We start from the raw sequence: 24,946 nt of genomic DNA, 5'->3' as shown, positions 1-24,946 counted from the left end.
ATGTGAGGTAATCTCATACCCATAAACTATAAAAATTTGACATTTCCTTTTGTTTCCACACAGAAGTAGCAGCTATTTTCTGCTTTAATAAATTCATTCCTCATCTCCTGTCTGCTCCTATAGGTGAAGGGTGTATACTTCTTCACAGTCGCCCCTTTCTGTACCTGATTTGGGTTTTTAAAGGCTGGAAAATATCCATTGCCTATTCATCTAATAAGGAATAGTGCACACTTACCAGCATTTGCAACTTGATGACTGAAGTCAAGCATTTTTAGCCTTAGTCTACTCTCACTTGGTCACAGAGAGGGTTCCAGAGGACTTCAGTGAGCTTCCTTTTTTTCCTCCTGGGTTTGCCCCCAGCAATACTAGACATACTGTTGATATGTTTTTGCGTGGGACTGTTTGGTATGGAGTAACGGTGCTCTCCAGTCCCAGGAAAAGCGCGGCGGGAAGCGTCCTGGTGGGACGCGGACCGTACGCCGAGTTCAAACTGCTAACCTAGGCTTAGTGGACGCTTGGAAGTGGGCAATAACCTTTAAGCCCGGGTGGGAGGCCGCAGAAGGCTAGCTTGTGCACGCGCGTTCCTCTTAACGTAACCCACCTAAGTGCATGGACAGAAGGGCCTGAGGCGGTGGCAAAGTCAGGGGCGCCTCTGGACACCTGATGAGGAAAGGCTGCCTTGGCTGGCTGCTAACCATGTCAATCACTTTCCAGCTCGCCCAGCCCCCTCCTGTCTCATCCCTTACCCAGTCCCAGACCCTCGCCTTGTCATTGGTTGCCTTCGTTTTCCTTCTCTCTTCAGTTCCTTTTAAACATTATTTCCGTCCCAGACCTTCGCCCTCTCATTGGTTGCCTTCGTTTTCCTTCCCTCCAGTTCCTTTTAAACGCTATTTTTCCGAGCCGGGGTCCCGCCCCGTACACGTAGTTCCAGGTGCGTATGTCTCCTGCTCCTCTCGGGTTGGTAAAAGGCCTGTACGTCAAATCATGACGTCAAACGTAGGCTCCGTCGCCGCCGGCGGAGGGCCCGCCTCCTCCCGAAAGCGTCCCGAACAATTTCAAGATGGCGGTGGCGGAGGCGGCGCGGAAAACAATGGAACTAGGGCCGCGGGGGTCGGCCTGGCTCTGAGGCGGGGGATCGCGGCCTCCGCCGAGCAGACGCTCAGCTCCCGGGCCTGCTGGGCCGCCGCTTCGTCCTCCGTGCGCGGCGCCGGTCTCGGGGTTATGGCCGTGCTCTAAGGAGAGCTGCCGCCGCCGGGACAAGGAAGGGGAAGGAAGCAAGCACAGGGGCCCGGGCCCGGCTCGGGCCGCTCGGGTGGGACAGCGGAGGAGGCGGCGCGGCCCGGCGCCCGCGGCGGCCCATGGTGCTGCTGCCGCCCCCCTGCCCCATGGCGGAGTTCGCGATCCCGCGGCACAGCGCGGTCATGGAGCGCCTCCGCCGCCGCATCGAACTGTGCCGGCGGCACCACAACACCTGCGAGGCCCGCTACGAGGCCGCGTTGTCCGAACGCCTGGAGTTGGAGCGGCAGCACACGTTAGCCCTGCACCAGCGCTGCCTACAGGCCAAGGCCAAACGCGCCGGCAAGCACCGGCAGCCTGCGCCGCCCTCCTCGGCCCCCGCCGCCGCGCCACCCGCTCCGGCCCCGGTCCCTGCCGCAGCCGTCGAGGCCTCGGACGGCAGCGCCGCGGAGCAGAACCGCTCCAGCAGCGCCCTCATCGCGGTGAGTGAGCCAGCCCCCGGGGCGCGGCGGGAGGGTGCCCCCGGCTCCATTCGGGGGCCCCGCAGTCTGCCAAGCCCGGGGCACCTCGCGGCGGCATTCCTGGGGCGCCTTTTGGTCCTGAGTCGCGGAAGGCTGCTAGGAAAGGTGCCGCCGCTTTGTGCGTCCCGGGGCGAACGGAGTGCGCGGGGCGGGTGTGAACCGCAGGGGCCCAGGGAAAGTGACGAAACCGGTTCTGATTTGAGAAGTGGGAGGCTTCCCCTGCCTGCTTCTATGGGTGTGAAGTCGGGCGGGACTGGGAGGAAGCGGACCCCGATAGGGAGAGAGGCGCCGCGGCTGGAAGCGCCCCCCCACCCCCGAGCCCCTGGTGCAAGTGTCTGGCTCCCAGCGCAGCTCCCACAGCTGAGGTCGCGATTTCCTAACCCTCCCTGTGGTTAGGCACCAGAAAGGCGGTCTTGGCACGTTCATTCCCCGGGATCGGGGAACAATATGGTTTTATTCCATGCCTGTTTTTAGGAGGTAACAGTTCACGTTTATAGAAACTCCCTAAGGGTTGCCAGAGTACTTTCTTTCCAACCGCGAGTATTATCGCCGTCTTATAGCTGAAGACACGGTCCCAGAAGCGATGTTCTTGGACTTGGGGGCTGGAACCGAAGTCCTTTTACATCCAAACCAGACCAACGTTTGAGGATGTTTTCCCATAGGTAGACTTTGAAGTAGACTTGGTGACAGCGTAGTTGTGTGAAGTTTTCTTTTCGATAATTCGGTATACTAACTTAAAGATTGCCCACAGCATAAGTAACTCCTACACGGTGTGAATTGTAAAAGAGTCCAGACCCTAACGGTGTTAGTGGACCTGATGCTGAGGCGAGGAGGCTTGTCAGGAATAGGACAGGATGAAATATTGTGAAAGCAAGTTCTGTAAATGTAATCTTACAGCGGCACCACGGAAAACTCGCTAGGAAACCTTTGAGTCTTGGAATTTGACAAAAATGTTTCTCACAGTTTTGAGATTCCTGAGAAGCTAGAGGACAGTTCTAAAGGAGGCTGTTGGGACTTTGTCCATATGGTGGTAAAGTGACAAATGTATGGTATAAGCAAACACTACTAGGATCTTTTCCTTAACTGGGTTTTCTACTATTGGACTATTCTAACATATGGCTTTGTTCTATAGCAGTTGTCAAGGAAAGATCCTAATAGCATAATTCCACTTTTTAGAATGGATGTCAGTTTTAAACTTTGTGTAAAATGTGATTCCCACCATACTGCAGTTGTGACAGTGGAACATTTTATAGGTACAGTGAGAATCCCTAGTGTGAAAGGTAATGTGTAGTCACATGGGTGAGCTTTGTTGATGTAGGGTTTTAGTTCCTCCCAGGAAGAAATAAAACAAGAAAAAAGCACGGAAAGATTTTCTTGGGGCTTGAGGGGATGTTGGTTGGTTTGTTTTTAATGATTTAGTAATTTCAAGGAAGGAAAATGGAAGTACCAATTTAAGTATTAGTGGTTGTAATACAAGTTTAATTGGTTTTGTTAATGTTCAAAAGTATGCTTACAGTTTATAAAATGAGGAATCCTTGACCAAATTTGGCATGTGTTCATCCTGATTCAAGTTCTTATCACTTCACACCTGGATCAAAACATAGCCAGAGCCTGGCACTTACTAGGCACTTAGTAAGGTGATTGATGAATTGCTCAATCGTTCTACCTCCTATTTCTCCCTTACATTCCAGTTGTACGCTGAAGCCAGAATAATCTGCATAAACCTCCTATTTCATCAGAAAATTTGCTGACATGATAATGTTCAAAATCTTTTACCTGCAAGACTTAAATGTAATCTGGCCAAGATCTTATGTTTCCAGTCTTAGTTTCCACCACTTATCTCAATCTGTCCACCTCCAGCCAACCTGAAATACTCTGCTTCTCCCACCTTTATGCCTTTCCTGTTCCCCACATCAATCTTTGCCCATATTCCCCTTTCCTCACTTCTGCCTCTCTAAATCCTACTCTCCTACAGAACTCAGCTCACTTCCCTCACCTTTTGAAAAACTTTTGAAACCTTCCCTCACCTTTCAGCCTACAATGATCTTTCCCTCCCTCCTTTCTGTCCCTGTAGCTATCATCTGTCCTACTCTAATCATTGCCACCAATCATGTAACTGTCTTGTCTTTACAGTGTGTGTCTTTTGTCTTCCTAGTTAGATTGTAAGCATTTTGAGGGCAGAAGCCATTTGTATCCTTTCATAGGGCCTTGTATTGAACTACCACTTCCTAACTGTTTGTTGATGTTAAGGATTTTCCTTTTCTGCAAGAACTGTACTCATTGAATAAATGATCTCCAGTGCCCACTGGAAATGATTTTTCTCAACATACAGTGCTTGTTTTAAGAAAAGATCATACTGTGTATTATGTTGTGTGTTCATTTATGATGTTACTCTTCAGACAAATACTTGTAAGACAACATGGCATAGAGAAGCTGGGCAGGAGACTTGCATAGGAATTCTGACAGACAGGTACCAGAAGTGTGACTTTGGGCAGGTTATTTTGCTTCAAAATGAAGGTGATAATACCTTCACCACTCACCCACAATGTTATGAGGAAGGACTTTTTGCAAACCATAAGTGTTATTATTAAAAACTTAATTGACATTTATCTCTAATTAATTACAAGCAGATGGCTGTGGCCTTGGACACTTTTTAGACAGTTTATTTAAACAATAATCACATTTAATATGTTCTTTAATTTAGTAGATTCTTAAGTACAGCATTCTTCATTAAAGTTATTGTCAGAATTCAGATTATACAAATTTTTTAGTCTGAAGTTGTCTCAGAAATTTGATGAGCTTTTTAAGACAACCAAAAATAATTTATCAAGCTCCTACAGTTGTGATAGGTATTGTGCTAAGAAAACATAGGAAGAATGAAACAATCTTTATTCACAAACAGCTTACATTCTAAGGGGAGTGGGAATGTAAGAAGAGAGGGAGGGGGAGAGAGAGAGAGAGAGAAAAAGAGAGAGATAAAGTGAATAAATAGAAATTGGAAAGTCATCTAACTTCCTTTTATCTTAATTTTCCTCACGCTAAAATAGGAATATTAATACTGATATTGTGTACCTCACCAGAGTGTTATAAAGAATACCCAAGTGCTTTAATGTGAACTCTTTGAAGTGATACAGTGTTTCACAGAGATGTTTCTGGTTTTCAGGCATCCATTAGCGTTTAGTAGTTAGCACTTAGAGCCTATTTCTTACCCTTGAGACTGAAACCTGAAGGTATCTTTTGATTACTATTATTTTTTTAGCAACTTCATTTGTGAATTTGATCGTATTACTTTGCATTTTAATGAGACCTTACTGGTTTTTTTAACCTACTGTCTCAGCACTGGCTAGCAAACCATTTTACACAGCAGAAAAGGGGCTTAGCTTTTGAAAAACTCTTTTCCTGTAGAGCCTTTACTTCTCTACCCCTAAAATGAGGAGATAGAGACTACTGTTTGCTTAATTACTATCTAATCTGAGTCAGTAACAGATTTCAGGTTGTTGGGTTTTTTTTTAAGTGTTTGGGATGTATTATGTCTATATTTTCCTTTAAAAAAAAACCAGAAGTAGCTAACTAAGAGTTAAGGTTGAGTTGTTTACAATGGGTCTAGTAGATTGTGGAATTTTGCCCTGGAATGTTCACCAACCTTCACTCTGTAAACAAAAAATAATAATTCAGAATATCTGAAGCACTTCCTTTTAGTAAAGTGGTACAAAAATCTTGAAATGATCTCTTCAGCTCTTATGCAATTCTGTATCTGTGGAATTTACTAAATGGGCAAAGGGAATGAACATAAACAAATTTCCTTAGGAAGATAGTGTTGTCATTTCTTAGCTTTCAGTTGACAAAACTTTGATACTGATTCTGTGGAGAGGAAACATTTTATCATTTTAATTTAATTTTTTTCAACTAACAAAAATCTCATTTTCTCCCTCCTATCTGCCTCCCCTTCCCCATTGAAGAAACTAAAAAGAGAAATTTAAAAAACCCTTGTAATAAGTACAAATAGTAAAGGAAAATGAATTCCAGCATTGGCCATGCACAAAAAAATACGTCTCATTCCGCTTCTAGTCTGTTACTGCAGGAAACGTTTTAAATAAACAATATGCAAATAAACTCACCGAGTTTCTCCTTTTGGGACAACTTTCTAAACAGTTCCATACCTATTCAGTCTTCTTTATGTAAAATAGTAAAAAGAAGGGGGTTGTAGGACTGCAGTAGTGTCGGTAACTTGGATCTGCTGTCATCTAAGGAACTATTATAAGTGTTGGGGGCGCTTCATGGAATTTTACCCCTAGTTGTCAGCAACTCATGAAACCATCTACTAGGGAAGTGTTGACTGCATTATAAACTATGAAACTGAATGTCAAGGTCTTTTGCTATTTATTTCTTGAAACTAGAGTTTAACAAAAAGAGCCACAATGTATAAATATTGTTCTTGATTTGGTGGTGGTTAGGGAAATTCTTTTTTACCATTATGGCTTAGAAATATATTTTGAAAAGAGTTATGTCGAGAGAAAACTTGTTTTCATAGTTCTACATTGAAAAATACAAAATGGAAACAATATTCGGTTTTCTTTTCCGTAAAAAAAACTCTTCTACTGCATTAAAAGTTACATGGTTTAGGTTCTGTTATGACCTTTCTTTTTTAAAAAGAATAATTTTAATAGTTCCGACCTTCAGAGTATTTACCTTTGCACAGTGACAACATACTTTCAATAGTTTGACTTTGATCTTTAAAATAACCCAACCTTATAAATCAACTTGAATAACCACATGCATCCCCTCTGGTGAAAACATCGAAAGGAAAAGGAAGATAGGGCAGGAGGTCGGTAGAGATTAGTTGTTTTTTTTAAGGTGAAACTGTGTTAATGGAAAAAAAGAAAGAAATCCTAAGGTTAAGTAGAAAGAATTTAAAAACATAAATGAAAAATACTTAATCATCTAGATGATGACCCAATGAATATGATTCTTCAGTATTAAGCTCCTCTTTGTGAATGAATGAGGATAGATGGAGATGTTTCTAACTCATTTCCTGTTAAAACTTGTGATAGTCACAGAAATTAGAGTTTGAAGTGTTCCAAAATGAAGTGCTTGGTGATCATTTTACAAACTGAAGCTTGTAGTCATTTGATCAGTTGCCACACAGTGAGTTAGTGACAGAACCAGAACTAGAACCAAGTCTTCTGACTAGTGAGCCCAGGCTTTTTTCTAAAGATTTTCAGTTTTCCAGTACAGAATATCTTAATACCATTTATTCTCCTTTTTTAGGGGGAGGCAATTGGGGTTAAGTGACTTGCCCAGAGTCAGACAGCTAGTAAATGTCTATAGTCACATTTGAACTCAGATCCTTCTGACTCTAGGGCCAGTGCTCCAGCCACTGTGCCACCCACCTGTCCCAGTAACATTTACTCTCAAATGAGCTACCTGTATATAAAAAGTAGACTTTTCCCCCTAAAATCTGTCATCTATAAAACCTGAGCACAAACTTAATTTTCCTTTTGAAGGTATCACAGAATGGTCTGTATTGGAGATAAAGGAACATGCTCATTGTAAAGAGTTATTCCTAGAAAGACCCACATGCTGTTTCTAGAAAGGCCGAAGATTCAGTAGATTCACGAGCCTGAAAGATTGCCTAGTAGTCAGATTCACTATGGAGAATACCAGCAGATAGATGCTGTTCTAGAGGCTGTAAGAAGTAAATTGATGCTTGATAGTATTTCAAGTGAAGGATGTAAATGGTAGGAATTAGTCAATAGATATGTACATCTGTTATGCGCAAGACACTCATCAGGTGTTGAGTGGGGTGTAAAGACGCACAGTCTGGTTCCTAGTCTCTGGGAACTTAGAGGAGATAAATACGCAAATAACCAAACATGGCACTATAAAACATTAATTTAAAATTTTATATTAGGTAAACATAAAGATTTTTAAAGAATTCTTCTGTTTCTTCTCTTTTCAATCTGATGTCTAACAGTAGAGACCAATGGTTTATATTTAATTTCCTTTTTCTACCATACACTGGTTTTTTGGGTTTGTTGTTTTTTATTTAGAGTCATCTTAATGAAGTAGAAAGAGCACAGGAATTGGTATCTGAGAACCTCAATTCAAATCCTAGCTCTTTTCTCTGTGGGACTCTGGGCATGGTTCTTAACTTCCCTGGACTTCAGTTCTCTCATCCATAAAGTTAGGGTATTACATAGTTTGACTTAATGTGCCTTCAAACTTGCTGTGAATCTGTAGTTCTCCCCTCTTAACTCATACTCTATATATTTTATCCTACTCCCTAATTTCTTCTTAGCACTATTTTTTGACTGAGAATAAACCCTTAGCTTTTCAAGCCTAATTTTTTGAAATTTTTTTCTATGAGAATTCTTACTACCATTTGAACTACTTTAAACTAGGCAGTTATTTAGCAGTCTTCCTATTGCTACATCTGATTTTGTCTGGCTGCTTTGCTCCATACTCTGATAGCCTGTTTCCATGGTATCATGGTAACACTTAGAACCAACAGAAGGCAACTATTCCATACATTATGCCAAAGATCTATGGTTTCATTGGATACTTCCTTCACCAGTGCAAATCAGGACCATTCCATATCCTAATAGATGGTCTTCACAAGTTACTATAACAAAAATAAAAAGAAATTATCACTGTGGCCAGCTTTGTGGGAATGAGTGTCTCCATGTTTAAGGCTAGTTCTCAGATGACAGACCTAATGCAGTTTGTACTCTGCTGGCATAAGCTTTTAGAACAACAAGCCATCACGATGGAGGATACTATACCTTATTCACTGTTTGTTAACTTTATTGGAAAAAGTTATATATTCACTTAAAAAAGCAAATTATTTTCTATGTCCAGTTTCTGTGGATTTGGCTAATACCTATTCTGAACACTTCTAGATAACATCTGCATTGATTGAGTCGGACAAAGCATTTTCTCAGCGGAGAGATTAGAAGTTCCAGCATTTAGAAATCAGCTAATATCTGGGCTTGGTGAGCTCAAAGTAGTTATGCGCTGTCCTCATACAGTCAGGGTTGCAAACCTAATCCTGTCCATGATTTAGTGGAATGAGCACTAGACTGGTAATCACTAGTCATGGGTTCACTTGGAGCTTTTATATTAGTTAACCCCTATCTTTTGAATGGGATGCCTCTCAACTCAGTGTTATTTGCAAGGATAAAAAGTAGAGAATATGTGTGAAATACTTTTTAAATGTATTTATTTTTTAAATTTTATTTATTTTTGGTTTTCAGCATTCATTTCCACAAGATTTTGAGTTACAAATTTTCTCCCCATCTATCCCCTCACCCCATCCTAAGACACCATGCATTCTGATTACCCCTTCCCCCAATCTTTTCTCCCTTCTATCACACTCTTCCCTTCCCTTATCCCCATCTTCTGTCTTTTCTTGTAGGGCAAGATAGATTTCTGTACCCCATTACCTGTATTTCTTATTTCCCAGTTGCATGCAAAAACAATTCTCAACATTCATTCCTAAAACTTTGAGTTCCAAGTTCTCTCCCTTCCTCCCTCCATCCCCCACCTCCACTGAGAAGGCAAGCAATTCAGTATAGGCTATACATGTGTAGTTATGCACAAGTCTTCCATAATAGTCATGTTGTGAAAGACTAACTATATTTCCCTCCATCCTGTCCTGCCCCCCATTTCTTCTGTTCTCTTTTGACCTTGTCCCTCCCCAAAAGTGTTTACTTCTAATTATTCCCTCCTCCCATTTGCCCTCCCTTCTGTCATTTCCCCAATACCCCACTTATCCCCTTCTCTCCTACTTTCCTGTAGTGTAAGATAGATTTCCATACCAAATTGAGTGTACATGTCATTCCCTCCTTAAACCAAATGTGAGGAGAGTAAGCTCCACTTTTTCCCCTCTCACCTCCTCCCTTTTCCCCTCCATTGAAAAAGCTTTTTCTTGCCTCTTTTATGAGAGATAATTTGCCCCATTCCATTTCTCCCTTTCTCCTCCCAATATATTCCTCTCTCACCCCTTAATTTTATTTTTTTAAATATCATCCCTTCCTATTCAACTCACCCTGTGCCCTCTGTCTATATGTATATAATCCCTCTAGCTACCCAAATACTGAGAAAAGTGTCAAGAGTTACAAATACTCTTTCCATATAGGAACATAAATAGTTCAACTTTAGTAAGTCCTTTATGATTTCTCTTTCCTTTTCATGCTTCTCTTGATTCTTGTGATTGAAAGTCAGATTTTCTATTCAGCTCTGGTATTTTCATCAAGAATGCTTGAAAGTCCTCTATTTCATTGAATGATCATTTTTGCCCCTGAAGTATTATACTCAGTTTTGCTGGGTAGGTGATTCTTGGTTTTAATTCTCGTTCCTTTGACTTCTGGAATATCATATTCCAAGCCCTTCAGTCCCTTAATGTAGAAGCTACTAGATCTTGTGTTATCCTTATTGTATTTCCAGAATACTTGAATTGTTTCTTTCTAACTGCTTACAATATTTTCTCCTTGACCTGGGAACTCTGGAATTTGGTAACAGTATTCCTAGGAGGCTTTTCTTTTTGGATCTCTTTCAGGAGGTGATCAGTGAATTTTTTCCATATTTATTTTACCCTCTGGTTCTAGAATATCAGGGCAGTTTTCCTTGATAATTTCATGAAAGATGATGTCTAGGCTCTTTTTTGATCATGGCTTTCAAGTAGTTCCATAATTTTTAAATTGTCTCTCCTGAATCTATTTTCCAGGTCAATTGTTTTACCAGTAAGATATTTCCTATTGTCTTCTATTTTTTCATTCTTTTGGTTTTGTTTTGTAATTTCTTGGTTTCTCATAAAGTCATTAGCTTCCATCTGCTCCATTCTGATTTTTAAAGAACTATTTTCTTCAGTGAGCTTTTGAACTTTCTTTTCCATTTGACCCATTCTGCTTTCTAAAGCATTCTTCTTCTCATTGGCTTTTTGGACCTCTTGCCATTTGGGTTAGTCTATTTTTAAAGGTGTTATTTTCTTCAGTATTTTTTGGGGTCTCCTTTAGCAAGCTGTCAAATTGCTTTTCATGATTTTCTTGCATCTCTCTCATTTTTCTTCCCAATTTTTCCTCCATCTCTCTTACTTGATTTTCAAAATCCTTTTTGAGCTCTTCCATGACCTGAGACCACTGCATATTTTTTTTTTTTTTTGAGGTTTTGGATGTAGAAGCCTTGACTTTTATGTCTTCCTCTGATGATATGCTTTGTTCTTCCTCATTAGAAAGGGTGGAAGAAAATACTTTTTCACCAAGAAAGTAACTTTCTATAGTCTTATTTTTTTCCCTTTTTTGAGCATTTTCCCAGCCAGTTACTTGACTTTTTGAGTCCTTTGTCAAGTGGAGAGTATACTCTAGGGACCTGTAAATTCTCCATTCCTCCAAGGAGGCTCAATCAAGGGAGAGGAGTTTACTCCTCTCCTGGCCTGTGCTCTGGTCTGGGAGCCAACCTCAAGCTTTTCTGCCTGGGATCATCTCCAAAGTCTCCACCAGGCTAGCACTCCTCCTCACCCCAGCACCACCACTCAGAACTGAGACCCAGATAAGCCACTCAATTCCCCTGCTGCTGCCCTGGGGCTGGGGCAGACCCCCCTCTCACCTAGGTGAAAGAGCTTTTTCACTGACCTTTAAAGCTGACTTTGGCATTTGAGGTTGAGAAATCTGGGAACCTCAGCTGCTGCCCGTAATTCCGCACCCTGAAGCCTGCTCCAGTCCTGTCCCTGCCCATCCCATGTGGCCAAGGCTGGCCTGCACTCTGCTCCGAGCCTGATGCGATAGACCTTTCCTGTCAGCTTTCCAGGATATCTTGGGCTGGAAATCTTTCACTCTGTCGTTTTGTGGCTTCTGCTATTCTAGACTTTGTTTAGAGTCATTTTTACAGGTATTTTATGAGCTATGGGGGGAGAGCTAGAGTAGGTCAGTCTTTCTACTCCGGTATCTTGACTCTGCCCTGAAATATTTTTTAAAAAGAACTAATGATTGATATATATATACATCATGCCAGTGTGAGAACTGTTGATCAAATGCAGATAAGTTCTTTATTTCTGAGAAAGTCCAGTGATTTAGTGATCTTGTGCTACTTTCTGGTTTATTGCTGAAATAAGTTAGAGTCCCATTTCTTTTTTTTTAACTTTTTTAAAAATGTGTTTTAATCAGCCAGGATCCACCGTCTCACCCTCCCACCACCATCCTCTAAATTGAGAACACAAGAAAAACAAAATCTATTAAAAACCCAAGTTAATGAAAATAAATGTCCACATTGGCCATATTCACCACCTCACCCTACCCCCATCCCCAAATTTATCTCATTCTACCTCCTTATTCCTTCATCTATCTGGATGGGTAATGCATTTCCTTATTAGTCCCCTGAAATCCTGATTAATCATTTGCTTGTAAGAGTTCAGCACAGTGGTATTTCATCACATTTATATACCATAATTTGTTCATCCACTCCACAGTTCATGGGCACGTCCTCAGATTTTCATTCTTTGCCACCTCAGAAAGAGCTATAAATAGTTTTGTGCATTTTAGAGTTTGTTTTGCTCCCCTTTTTCTGTTTCCCCGTTTGAATGAAATGTATTTCTTTATCCAACTTGTATGTGTGAATGTGTATATTCCTTTTTTTAACCAGTTCAGATGAGAGTGAGGTTGGATTGACAACTGCTTCCCTCACTCCTCCTCCTTATTTGTGTGTGTGTGTGTGTGTGTGTGTGTGTGTGTGTGTGTGTGTGTGTGTGTGTGTATCTGCTTGGCACCCTGATTATATGAGAGAATTTTCCCTAAGCTTCCTTTTCCTTCTCCCTCCCCACCAGTGAATTCCTCTTCTCTTTCCCTTTCTTTCCATTTTTTTATTTTAAGATCAAAACATAACAAAACCACTCTCAGGCCTTGTCTAATTGGACTCCCATTATGAACTCTGACAATGATAGGATTCATAGGGAACAACCTGTGTCATCTCATATTTGAATGTAAGCAATTTGTCTTTGTCTAGTTCTTCATTATTTTTCATTCCTGTTTAACTTTTTTATGTTTTTCTTTATTCCTGTATTTGAATTTTATAGTTTTTCTATTTGCTAGTCTTTTCATCAGGAATGATGAAAAGTCCTTTATTTCATTAAAGATCCATCTTTTTCCCCTGTGTAGCATTATGTTCAGTTTTGCTGGGTAAGTTATTCTTGTTTGTAAGTCCATAGCCCAGACCGTTGGGCCTTCTGGAATATCATATTTCAGGTTCTCCACTTCTTTATATTAGTGGCTGCTAAATCATGTGTGATCCTGACTGTGGCTCCTAAGTGCTTGAATTCTTGCTTTCTGGCTGTTTGCAGTATTTTTTCTTTTACCTAGAAGCTCTAGATTTTGGCTATGATGTTCCTGGGAGTTTTCATTTTGGGATTTCTTTCAGAAGGTGATTGGTGGATTCTTTCTATTTCCACTTTGCCTTCACGTTCTGAGAAATTTGGGCAGTTTTCTCCTAAGATTTCTTGAAATAGAATGTCTAGGGTCTTTAGGGAGGAAGGAGGTCTTGGCATTCAGATAGTTCAGTGACTTAAATTTTTTTTCATTTATCTGTGTTCAAGAATCATTGTTTATGTGGAGATACTTTACATTTTTCTTCTTTTTTTTAAAAAGCCATTTGATTTTGTTTTGGTATTTCTTATTGCCTCATGATGTCCTTGACTTCTAATTGATCAATTTAAATTTTCAGGGAGTTTGTGACTTGGACAAAGTATTATACCGTGTTATGCCATGTTATTCTCTTTGCAGTTCTTTCTTCCATAACTCTCATTTCTTGTCCAGTTTTTTTTTTCCAGAAGTGCTGTCATTTTATTTATAAAAACATCTTTTAACTTACTTAATGTCTTCCAAGAATTCTAATTGAGTTTGTGCCCCACCTATGTTTTTCTCTGAGGCGTTGCTTGTAAATGTTTTGGAGTCATTCTTTTCCACTGTTTATGTGTCCTGAGTTTCCTTGCCACCAACTTTTTGGTGGGATTCTTTTTTTGTTTGCCCATTCTTCCGGCCTACTTCCTAACTTTGGTCTTGATAATAGAGCTGGGTTCTGCCACATTTCTCTATAGAAGACTGGTTCTGCTTTCTTGGTATATTGAGTACCATCTTGTGTTATGCCAGAATTTCAGGGACAGGCTGGGGACGTGAAACCCGAAGTGGTCTGATCCAGAGCAAAGTCTGTTTGCTGCCCCCAATTTGCCCTTTGTAGATTTCTGACCTGGATTTGAGTCTGTGCAAAAGTAAACTGCTATTTGACTCTGTTCCTGTCAGCTAGCTGAAAAACTGTTGATGAGGTGACAAATTTGGAGGCCTAAGGCCCATCTCAACTGATGCCAGCTTCTCTACTTCCTCCTTTTTCCATACACAGCCCAGGGCCTCCCTGCCTAGAAACATCAGTCCCCTGCAGCAGTCTCCTCTCAATCCACCCAACTTGTATGGGGGGGGGGGGGGAATATACATCTTTATTTTCAGTGTGATTGGTTTCCTTTGTAATCCTATGTATTTATGCATTTAAAGGCATGAATCTGAAAAGAGCTCCCTTGGGTTTACCCACAAAAGGGTTAAGAATTTCTGGCTTAAAGGGATGTGAGATAAATGATTGGGGTACAGTAAAATCTATTATCATTTGAAGACTATGTGAGAACTGGCATATTTTTAATATTTAAATCACTTCCAGTAATCAAAAGATGATTTTAGTTAATAACATAATAATAACACATAACAGGAAAGTTGACAGACTATCTAGTCCAAACCATCCCTTGACTCTTCAGTGTCACTGGAAGGCAACTGTCCAGCTTCTGCCTGAAATCTCTCCTGACATGATGGGAAGTGATTAAGGAGCTAGCATCCGTCCTACCTGTCATCATGACCCATTCCATTGTTTGGAAGTTTTTTCTTAAACTAGTCTGAAAGCTGCCTCTGAAACTTCTACCCAGGGTTCAGAGTTCTGCTCTTTCAGCCAAACAAAACAAGTCTTAAGACTTTTTCTACAAGACAGGCCCTCAGATATTTGAAGACAATTTTCATGACTTCACTTGGCTTTCTGTTTTCCAAGCTAAATGTACCCGATTTCTTCAATTAAGCTGCATATGACACAGTTACCATCCTGGTTTCCCTCCTCTGACCCTACTCCAGCCTTTTAATCCCGTTTCCTAAAATGTAGCACTCAGACCTGAACAGAATACTGCAGATAACTCCCTGGCAAGAGCAGAATCCAACTAGCTTACTACCTGCTGTGACCTCAGGCAAGGTGCCTTAACCTCCCAGGGCTGCAGTATCCAAAAAGTGTTGAACAAAATGACCTTTCGAAGTCTTGTCAGGCTCTAGACCTATGATTCTGTTACTGATATTATAGCAAGCATTTATATAGCACTTCAAGTTTTGAAAAGAACTTTGCATATGTTAACTCATCTGAGCTTTACTGTAATCCTATAAGAATAGTTGCTGTTATTATCCCCAATTTATTTATAGATGGGGATGCCAAGACAATGAGATTGAGTAACTTCCTCCAGGTCTATCTGAGACAGAATTTTAACCCAAGACTTCCTATCCCCAAGTCCCCCCTTCTTGGCCACCGCACCACCTAATTCCCTTTGCTTCTGTTCATTCTTTTCTTAGCTTTTTTGGTCACCATTGTCACCCTTTTGCAGTACAGTGAGTTTGCCATTCACTTATACCTGAAGTCCTGTAGATAACTTGGACTTCCCTTTTCCTGTGTCTATGTCTGTTCCTTTCCTTTCTTCCTCATATTTCTTGCTAGCATTTCTAGAACTGTGCCAAATAACAGTGGGAATGGGGGCCGGGGGCATGCCTATTGTATTTCCATTGCAGGTCAATCACAAAGCATCTGTTAGTTGCTAGCTGTGTTGCCAGGCTTTGTGCTAAGCACTGGAGAGGCAAAAAGAGACAAAAAGCAATCCCTGACCTTGAGCAGCTCGCAATCTAAGGGGCAGACAATAACAAACAAAACAATACACACACACACACACACACACACAAGTTGTATACAGCTTGTTTGTATCCTGTGTACAAGATAAATAGAAAATAATTAAGAAAGGGAAGCCAGTAAAATTAAGAGGAATTGGAAAAGGATTCCTGTAGAAGATGGATTGCTCTTTGGGACTTGAAGGAATCCAGAAGTTGGAGATGAGGAGGGAGAGCATTTCAGGCATGGGGGACAGGCAGAGAAAATGCCTAGATCTGGGAGATGGTGTCTTGTTTGTGAAACAGCCAGGAGACCAATGACAGTGGATGGCAAAGTATGTAGCAGGGAAGTAAGAAGAGTAATATTTACTTTTAGTTTTAGTTGTAGTCTTTTTGTCGTATCATAAAATGACCTTTCTTTGCCTATTCTTTGTAGCATCTTTCACATAAATAAATGTTATGTGTTAGCGGAGAGTTTTTTCTGCATCTGTTGATGACTTACTGCTTCTTGGTCATCACCATTTCCTTTTGTAGACACTTGAAAACCATCCCTTTACTGATACATTTAGATTTTTGTCTGGAATTGAAGTTGAACTCACTATCCTATAGTTTGAAGAACCTACTTTTTCTCTCATCTTAGAAAATTAGGACACTATTTGCCCACTTCCAATAATATAACACTTTCCCCTCAATGATTTTCCAAAGACCAAAGGCTCAGCAATCATATATGTCAATTCTTTCAGTACCCTGGGATATAGTTTCTTGGTACCTTGGATTCATTGAGAACAGACAGATAGTTATATAGTCCTGCCACCTTCACTTATCTTGGGTTTCAGATAGCTGTTAATCATAACTCTTCCATAGTTCCCAGCTGGAAAATCAGTCTCTTTGGTAGAGAAAATAAGCAAAATGCAAGTTGAGTAGTTTGGTAATCTTATATTCATTCACATCAAATAATGTTCCCAGTTCTTTGCTCTTTTTAGCCCCCTACATAGCTTTTTTAAAAAGTAGTTTGATTTCAAATGTTAAGTGTGATGGCTTTAAGTAAAAGGTGAGGAAACCCTTCTTAATTTTAAACCTTTAGTGTGTTATCTGGATTGATCTGGCTAAAGATTTAGATGTTGAGCTAATAAATTCTTCATTTGTACTTTTATCAGAAACCATTTCCTTGGGGTTCTTTTTACTTTCATCTTGAGATAGAAAGAGCGATCATATGACAACAAAAATCTGTGTAAAAATTTCTTTGCGTTACGTAGACTCTGGTACCTCACTGACTACCATGGCCTAGTTACCTGGATTATCCCAGTAGCCTTGTTGGTCTCTTTGCCTCTCATAGAGCTCTTTCCACTCCAAACCATCTATGAAGCTGCCAAAGTGATATTCCTGAGTTACAGATCTAACCGTATAAGTGCCAAGTAAGTTCCAAGTAGGATCAAATGTAAACACTTCTGTTTGGAATTTAAAGCTTTACACAATCTCATCAGTCTGCCAGGCTTACACATTTTATTATACATTCCATGCCTTTGCACTGGCTTGCCTCTCCATGCCTGAAATGCACCCCCACTTCACCTCCACTTTTTAGACTCTCTAGCTTCCTTCAAGGCTCAATTCAAGGGCCACCTCCTCCATGAGATCTTTTCTGATATCTCTTCTCCCTCCCACCCCACCCCCACATTAAGTTCTTACCCACTAAGAAAGTTCTTTTGTATTTATTTTAAAAATAAATTTTAAAAAATATTTTAAAAAATATATTGATATGTCTGTGTTGTCTCTGTCCTCTTCCCTTCCCCATAGAATGGCATAAGATAGACTCTTAATAAATGCTTGTTAACTCATTAAGCCTCTTGAAGTTTATTTTTGACATGTAGGACAGTGCAGAATAGAATTGTACCAAGTTAGGAAACTTAAATTAAAATACCACTTTTGCAACCCTGGGTAAATAGTTGTTTCACAAATCAAATAAAATGTGCATGCACTTTAAGAATTATAAAGGGCTATATAAAATGTGAATGTGTATTTTGAACAGGAAGAGAGGTAGCAGAAGGGAAACAACACAAGTAGCCATGTGGTGCAGAAGAACTTCTAAATATCCCAGTTCCTTCCCCTTTCTCATCTTTTCCTGGGGGATCATCAAGTAGCCCCGTCTGGCCCTGGCAACATCACAATCCACTGTAGTAATGTTATCCAAAAGAGTCACATCACTATAGTTACAGTCTTCTCATTATTGAGTTCTGCTAAGAATTCAGTTGTCAGTGGTCAGTTAATTTGGTACAGAATTCGTACTTAGAGAGATCTGATCAGCCTCCCGAGGGCTCCCTCCACCCTCCTTGGGCAGTTTGCTGCAACCCTTTCTCTTCTTAGATTTCTTAGACGTAGTGCTTTCTGAAAAATTCTTGATACTTAAAAGGAAAAAGTATCATGACATTGACACCTTAGAAAGAGTACTGTACTGAGTAGTTAGAAGTACTCTACTGCAAACTGTATGATTAGCATTTTGTCTTTCTGCCTTCCTCCCTCTTTCTCTGTCATCTTCCCAGTACCTTCATGTGGGTGGCCCAAAGGTCTCTCTTTGGCAGTTTCTCTCGTTCTGGCTTTCACTCCTACCTCTATACAGTTAACTCCTAAACCTATATCATCATTCGCAGAGACCTAGCACAAAATTTAACAGTTGACAAGAACCCCAAAGGCTATACATAGGCCATTCTGTCCCTGACAAAGAATCCCCTCTACAACATTTCCCATACATTTATTAATTATTACTATTAACATTATTACCTATTGTGTACCAGACACTGGGAACAGATATAAAAGTGGGACAGTCTCTTCCCTCAGAAAGCTTACATTTTGCTGAGGAGATACTTTGTGTTCACCAATAAGAATATAGATTTTATATACAAAATAAAAACACGTTCAAGGGAGAGGGGACTCTTAAAAACTGGATGAATCCAGAAAGGCCTCCTGAAGGAGGCAGCACTTGCACTGGACTTCGGAGAGAGGTGGGAATTCATCAAGCCACTGAGGTGAGGACCAGGAGCCCTCCAGGCATAAGGGTCATGGGTGCCAGGGTTCTGAACCTTTTTGTGTCCTAGACCCCTTTGGTCATCTGGGAAACCTATGGACTCCTCACGTTGTTTTTAAATGGCATAAAATGAAATACATAGGATTACAAAGGAAATCCATTGTACAGAAATATATTTATCAGAATATTAAGAAACAAAAGAACAAGTTCTTGAACCCCAGGTTAAGAACCCTGAACAAAAACATGGCGACGGGATAGGGGATGTAGCATAAGAATAATGACAAGCAGACCAGTTTGCTGGCAAGTAGAGCATGTAAGAAGGTGTAATGTGTAATCAGCTTGGGAAAGCAGGCCAGAGCCAGACTGTCTTTAAATGTTAGAGGAGTTTGTATCTTATCCCATAGGCAGTGAGTAGCCGCTAGAGCTGTCATAGTGAGATCTGTGCTTTAGGAATATCAGTTTTTCATCTGTACAGAGAATGAACTGTACAAGGGAGAGAGAGTGGATGCAGGGAGGACAATTAGACAAACAGTTGTCTGGTCTCTACTTAAAGACTTCTAGGAGGGGGAGGAAGCGGAGAAGGAGGGCAACCTCTAACCCAGGGGTTAACTCAGGATGGATTTGAGAGGGTCCATGAACTCGAATGGGCAATATTGACATCTTTATTTTAAGCCTTGAAATACAATTAATTAATTATTAGTGCCTTGCCAAGCCCCAGCCCTGAATTTCTCCTGTCTACTTCTGTTCATGTGCACTGCTGAAGAGTCCTGGAAGCAGTCATACAGCTGGGCTAACCAGCTACAAATCTATGTGATCTAACCTCAAGTGAGCCCTTAAGCAAGGCATCTCTTTTATTTCTCCTTAGTTGATTTTCTGTCCCACTCTCCACAGAGATTGATTGTACAAGACTTCTCTTAAGCTTTCCAATACACTCCCTCTTCCCTTCTCTCTCACCTGAGGATCTTGCCTCATATTTTACTGAAAAAGGAGTTAACATTTGGTAATCTCTCTTTTCTTCCGTTTTCTACATCTTAGAACCCTTTGACATACTCATTGTCTTCTCCTTTGTTTCTCTCCTGAAATGGTAATTCTCTGTCAGGTCCAGCCCTTCTGCATTCATCCTTAATCATACTCCCTCCATGTTCACTAGCAGATTGCTTCTACAATCATTCATTTCCCTGTCATCTCTAATCTTCCCTTTCTCTCTAGCTCCTGGTTACTTCCCTTCTTACAAACATGACCAAGCCCCACTCCTTTATTAAAACTAAAACAAAACCCTCTCAGTTGACCCTTTCTTCTTTCAAATTAGTTCCTTTCATTCTCAAATGCCTAAAAAAAGAGCTTTCTACACTTTCTGCCTCCATTTCTTCTGTTTCATTCACTTCTCAACCTTTTGCTATCTGACTTCCAGCCTCATCCTTCACCTAAAACTACTCTTTCCCAAGTTCCCTTTGTTCTCTTAATTGGCAAATTTGATAACTTTTACTCAGTGCTTATCCTTCTAGACCTTGATGCAGCATTCTGCACTCCTAAACACTCTTTCTTCTCTAGGTTTTTGTGATACTGCTCTCTTTTGGTTTTCCCCTTATCTTATAGGTCCTCCTCAGTCCCCTTTGCTGGCCTATCATTCACATCACCTGCTCAAACTGTGAATGTACCTTAAGGTATTGTCCTGAACCTTCGCTTCTTTTTCTGTACTCTCACTGGGTAGCTTCATTAGTTTCTGTGGGTTTAATTATTGTCTCTATGTAAATGACTTCTAGATCTGTATCTAGCCCTATTTTTTCTTCTAAGCTTCAGTTGCACACTGCTAACTAATTTAAAATTAGTTATCTCTGTATAAAAAGATGTTACATTGAAGCACTGAAAGCTTAGTTGAGGTTATGTAACCTCAACTTTAGGTTGAGATATAGATAGATAGATAGATAGATAGATAGATAGATAGATAGATAGATAGATATACATACATATATATAAATGTAGAAATTTATAGTGGCATCACATGAGCAACAAGATGATGAACTCAGATTTTTTCCAAACCCTACAACCTTTCAGAGCTCTTCAAAACAGAAATTAATGTAGCATAGATAAAGTGGCTTAAGCTATCTTCTTGGTCTGGGATACCAGAATTCAAAAGAAGGTTAAAAAAAAAACCAAGAACATCAACACTTACTGACCCTGAGCTCCCTCAGCATTCCTCTTACACCTTCCATGCTACCAGCAGTGAGGCTTAATTAGTAGACCCCAAGGGTTTGACTGACACAGGCTTACATCAAATGCACCCTGGTCTTCCCTCCCTCTTTTTAGTGCCTTGGACCCCTGGAGTCCAAGCTGCAGAAGTTTTCTTGGGCAAACTGCTGGCACCAAGCCAGAGAACTAAGGAACAAAATGGGACAAGTCACCAGGACAGGACACTGTGAGTGTGGGGGGCCTATGCAGCACTCCACTAGGACTGAGGGAAAGAGCATGGCGTCCAGCTGGGGACAGTTTTGACCACCTAAACGTCAGTTGGAGCAGAGACCTAGTCTAGTGGACTATGAATTGCCCAATGTGGGAGAAGACTGAAACTCTTTGAGATCCAGCCCCCAAGGAAACTACAGTCAGAGGGGAAAGAGGTAGGAAGTGAGTGGTAAAAAAGGCTGAAAGTACCAAAGATGTCAGGAAAAAGAAAAATCAAATACTTTGAACACAGATAAATCAACAGGAAAAACAGTAACAACAAAAGGAAATATCGCCTCCAGAGTTAATAAACAGGTTAAGGCATCTATTAATAAATACTAAAAATAAAGGAAAATGATCCAATGTTTCATGAGGCAGAAAACACTGTGGAACTTGAAGAGAACATGGGACCACAATACATTATTCCTGAGTGGTTTAAAAGAGAAATGCAATCACGAGAGCACAATGTATGTCCTACACAGCAAAGAAACAGAAGAGAGAACAATAGATTGGAAATACAGATACACAAAGTGTGGAACACTCTAGAAGAAGAGAATTAAAAACTGATTAAAATAAAATATGCTAACTGTGCAAGCAAAACAGACTTAACTTGAAGGTGGGATGTACAGAGACAAGGATCCTAGGTCTCTCAGAAGAACACAATAGAATAGAAGCCTCAATACCATAATAGAAAAAAACTGTCCAGAACTTTCAAACATCAAATGAAATTCCAATGGAAAGAATTCATAGATCACCTCCAGAAAAGAAAACAAAAACTCAATGCTGTAAACTCCAAGACACCTAGTAGTTAAATTTAATAATTCAGTTCAGAAAGCAGTTCTATAAACCATCAGGAGAAAGACCTTCATATAAAAAGGAAAGGACATTGAAATAGTGCAAGACTATTCCGCATCCGCTGGAAAAAGAAGAGAACAAAATGTTCCACGGAGCAGTGGTGCTCACTATCCTGCAGATCTGAGCTCAACTGTATAGGACAAAAATGGACATTCAATAATAAAGAAGAAGCCATTCTAGAAAGAAAACCAGATCTCGATTTGCCTCTCAAACACCTCAAATAACAGAAAAATATAGGACACATGAATGAATAAATGTAGCAGGCAAGTACAGTAACAGCAATAGTGACAACAGAGAGACTAATAAGAGACTTCTTACTAAATGTACACAAGGAAACAGTAGGAAGTAGAAATCTTTCCACTGTAGAGATAGCAGTGGGTGTTATGAATTGAACCTGACAACACCCTGCCTTCAGATGAATCAGTGGTTTTTTTTGTTTTTGTGGGACTATATTACAGCATGGAATTATACAGAAAAACACAGAGGGGAGCAGGAATTTAGAGAGGAATGAAGGATGCACCAGAGTCAGATCAAGGGTTAGCAATGAGAGGAAGGTATTATCTATGGTCTCAGAAAGAGAAGAGCCTACAAGGAGATGAATGAAGAGAATGGAGGAAAGATTGAAAAAGAAAGGAAAGGAAGGAGGACTTATATTGGAGGTGGTTTGGGGTTCCACTAATGAATGCTCCTCTGGGTAAAGAGAGTTGATCGTTGAAGGGAGATGAGGACCTTACATTGGATGAGACCTGAGAGATTTAGTGCTTGAAAATCTACTTTCCTGGGAAGTGGAGTAGAGGGGAAGGGGAATTGGAACCCATGTAGGCAGCCAGCACCTGGAGGAGTAGAAGAGCATAATTACAGGGAGATTTCCAGGCAAATGTAGGGAAAAAAGGGTAATGGGAGAGGGTCTAGATCTCAGTGGTGAGCTACATAATCAGAAACATGGTGGGGGAAGGGCCCTCTGACAATTGTAATAATTGACATGGTTCTAGAAGTAAGACGTGAAAAGGGAAATCCAAGGGACAAGCCCTACACAGCAGTGGCGGGAAGTGCCTTTCAGAATGGATGCCTTGGAAGCTTTGATTGCATGAAGAATACAGAGAGAAAGCAGAGGCCACAGCACTCATGAATCAGAGAATAAGGGTGTAAAGTGAACAGAAAGAAAAGGTGGATAATGAAGAAAGTGAGAGAAATTCTTTTTAGAAAAGGGCACAAAAATGAAATTTTAAAAATTAAGGAATAAGACTAGCTGAAGGGGAGAAAAGGAAAGGGGAATATCAAATGAGAAGGAGAAGATGAGGGAAAAAGGGCCACTTAAAAAAAGATTAAAGTAACTGAAGGAACCTAATATTATGTTTACCCCCAGAAGAGGGAAATTGAAACTGAAAAAATGTCTGCATAGACAGCATTAATGTATTTGGGATAAGAAGTGGTTGAATGGGGAAAAAAATCTTTGTATCAGATTTCTCTGATGGGAATTTGGTATCAGAGACAGATAAACAATAAATACATATGAAATTAATAGCCATTCTCCAGTAGAGAGTCCAAGGATACAAACAAACAATTTTTAAAAGAATTGCACAGTATTCACAACCACCTGGGGAAAAAATGCCCCCAAACACTAATAATAAGAGAAATGCAAATCAAAACAACCCATCCTGCAAAAGTGGCAACAGTCAATATTGCCAGGGTTGTGGAAAGATAGACATACTGATACATTGTTGGTAGAACTTTGAAATGGTACAATTTTGGAAGGCAATTTGGAATTATGAAAAAAGTAACTCAAATGGCCGTTCTCTTTGAATTAGAGACGCATTGCTGAGCTTATACAAGGAAGCCGTTTATAAGAAAAAAGTCCCTATGTACTCCAAAATGCTTAAAGCAGCACTTTTTGTGATAGATAATAAGAATTGGAAACAAAGTAGATGGCCATCAGTTGAGGAATGGCTAAACAAATTGTAGTACATAGAGTGGAATACTACTGTGCTGTAAGATATTATGTGTACAGTGAATACAGAGAAGCATGGAAAGAGCTATATGAACTGATGCAGAGTGAAGTAAGCAGAGCCAAGAAAGCAATATGCACAATAATTATAACAATATAAATGAAAAGAATGACTTACCAAAACAAAAAATCAGTAGTAAATGTAACAAAATTATAAAGATCAAGTACGATTCAGATGAAGACATATGAAAAGATACTTCCAACTCACACACATTTCACACACCTTTCGGAGGTGAGAGGACCACAGGTGCAACACATGATCAGTTGTGCTGACTTTTTTCTTTTTCTTCTCCAAAAAAACCCAATATTTGTCATATGGGATGGCTCTCTGGGAAGGGGAGGGATACAAGGGATTTTATGGTGACATAAGAAACAGAAAATATCAATAAAAACTTTTTTAATTTAAAAAAAATTATTCTCTCATAGACATCTCAAACTCAACAGAAATCATACCCAAACAGAACATCAAGACTACCCATCTTCTGAACTTCCTATTTCTGTTGATACCTACCACTGTTCTTCCAGGCTTCTAGATTCATAGCCTAGGAGTTATCCAGGACTCTCTCACCTCATATATCCATTCACTTGCTACATATTATTATTTATGCATCTTCAGCATCTCTTGTACCCAACCTTTTCTCTCTACTCATGCAACCGCCACGCTCCTTTAGGCTCTAATCTCCTCTCACCTGATCTGTTGCAATAATTGATGTCTGTGCCTCGAGTCTCTCCCTCACCAATCCATCCGTAGAAATGCAACTTCCAAAGTAATTTTTCTAAACCACTGATCTGACAGTTTTTACTCCTTTATTCAGTAGACTCTAGTAACTTTGTATTTGCAATAAAATATAATTTTATTTTTATATAATTTATACTTCATATGAAATAAAATATAAAAATGTAATTTATAATATTGTATTTATAATAAAATATC

General features: G+C 40.2%; 1 protein-coding gene across 1 annotated transcript in view; it reads left to right on the top strand.

Moving 5' to 3' along the window:
• Nucleotides 1-1,100: 1,100 nt before the first annotated feature.
• Nucleotides 1,101-24,946, top strand: part of MAML1 (mastermind like transcriptional coactivator 1) — a 49,075-nt gene continuing 25,229 nt past the window's right edge. Inside the window, exon 1 of the mRNA XM_072631260.1 lies at nt 1,101-1,718. Within this exon, the coding sequence (XP_072487361.1) occupies nt 1,359-1,718 (360 nt within the window). The 5' untranslated portion in view covers nt 1,101-1,358. The remainder of the gene's footprint in view (nt 1,719-24,946) is intronic.

The sequence above is a fragment of the Notamacropus eugenii genome, chromosome 1, assembly GCF_028372415.1.
Source record: "Notamacropus eugenii isolate mMacEug1 chromosome 1, mMacEug1.pri_v2, whole genome shotgun sequence".
NCBI lineage: Eukaryota > Metazoa > Chordata > Mammalia > Diprotodontia > Macropodidae > Notamacropus > Notamacropus eugenii.
This window is presented reverse-complemented; position numbering and strand designations above follow the sequence as displayed.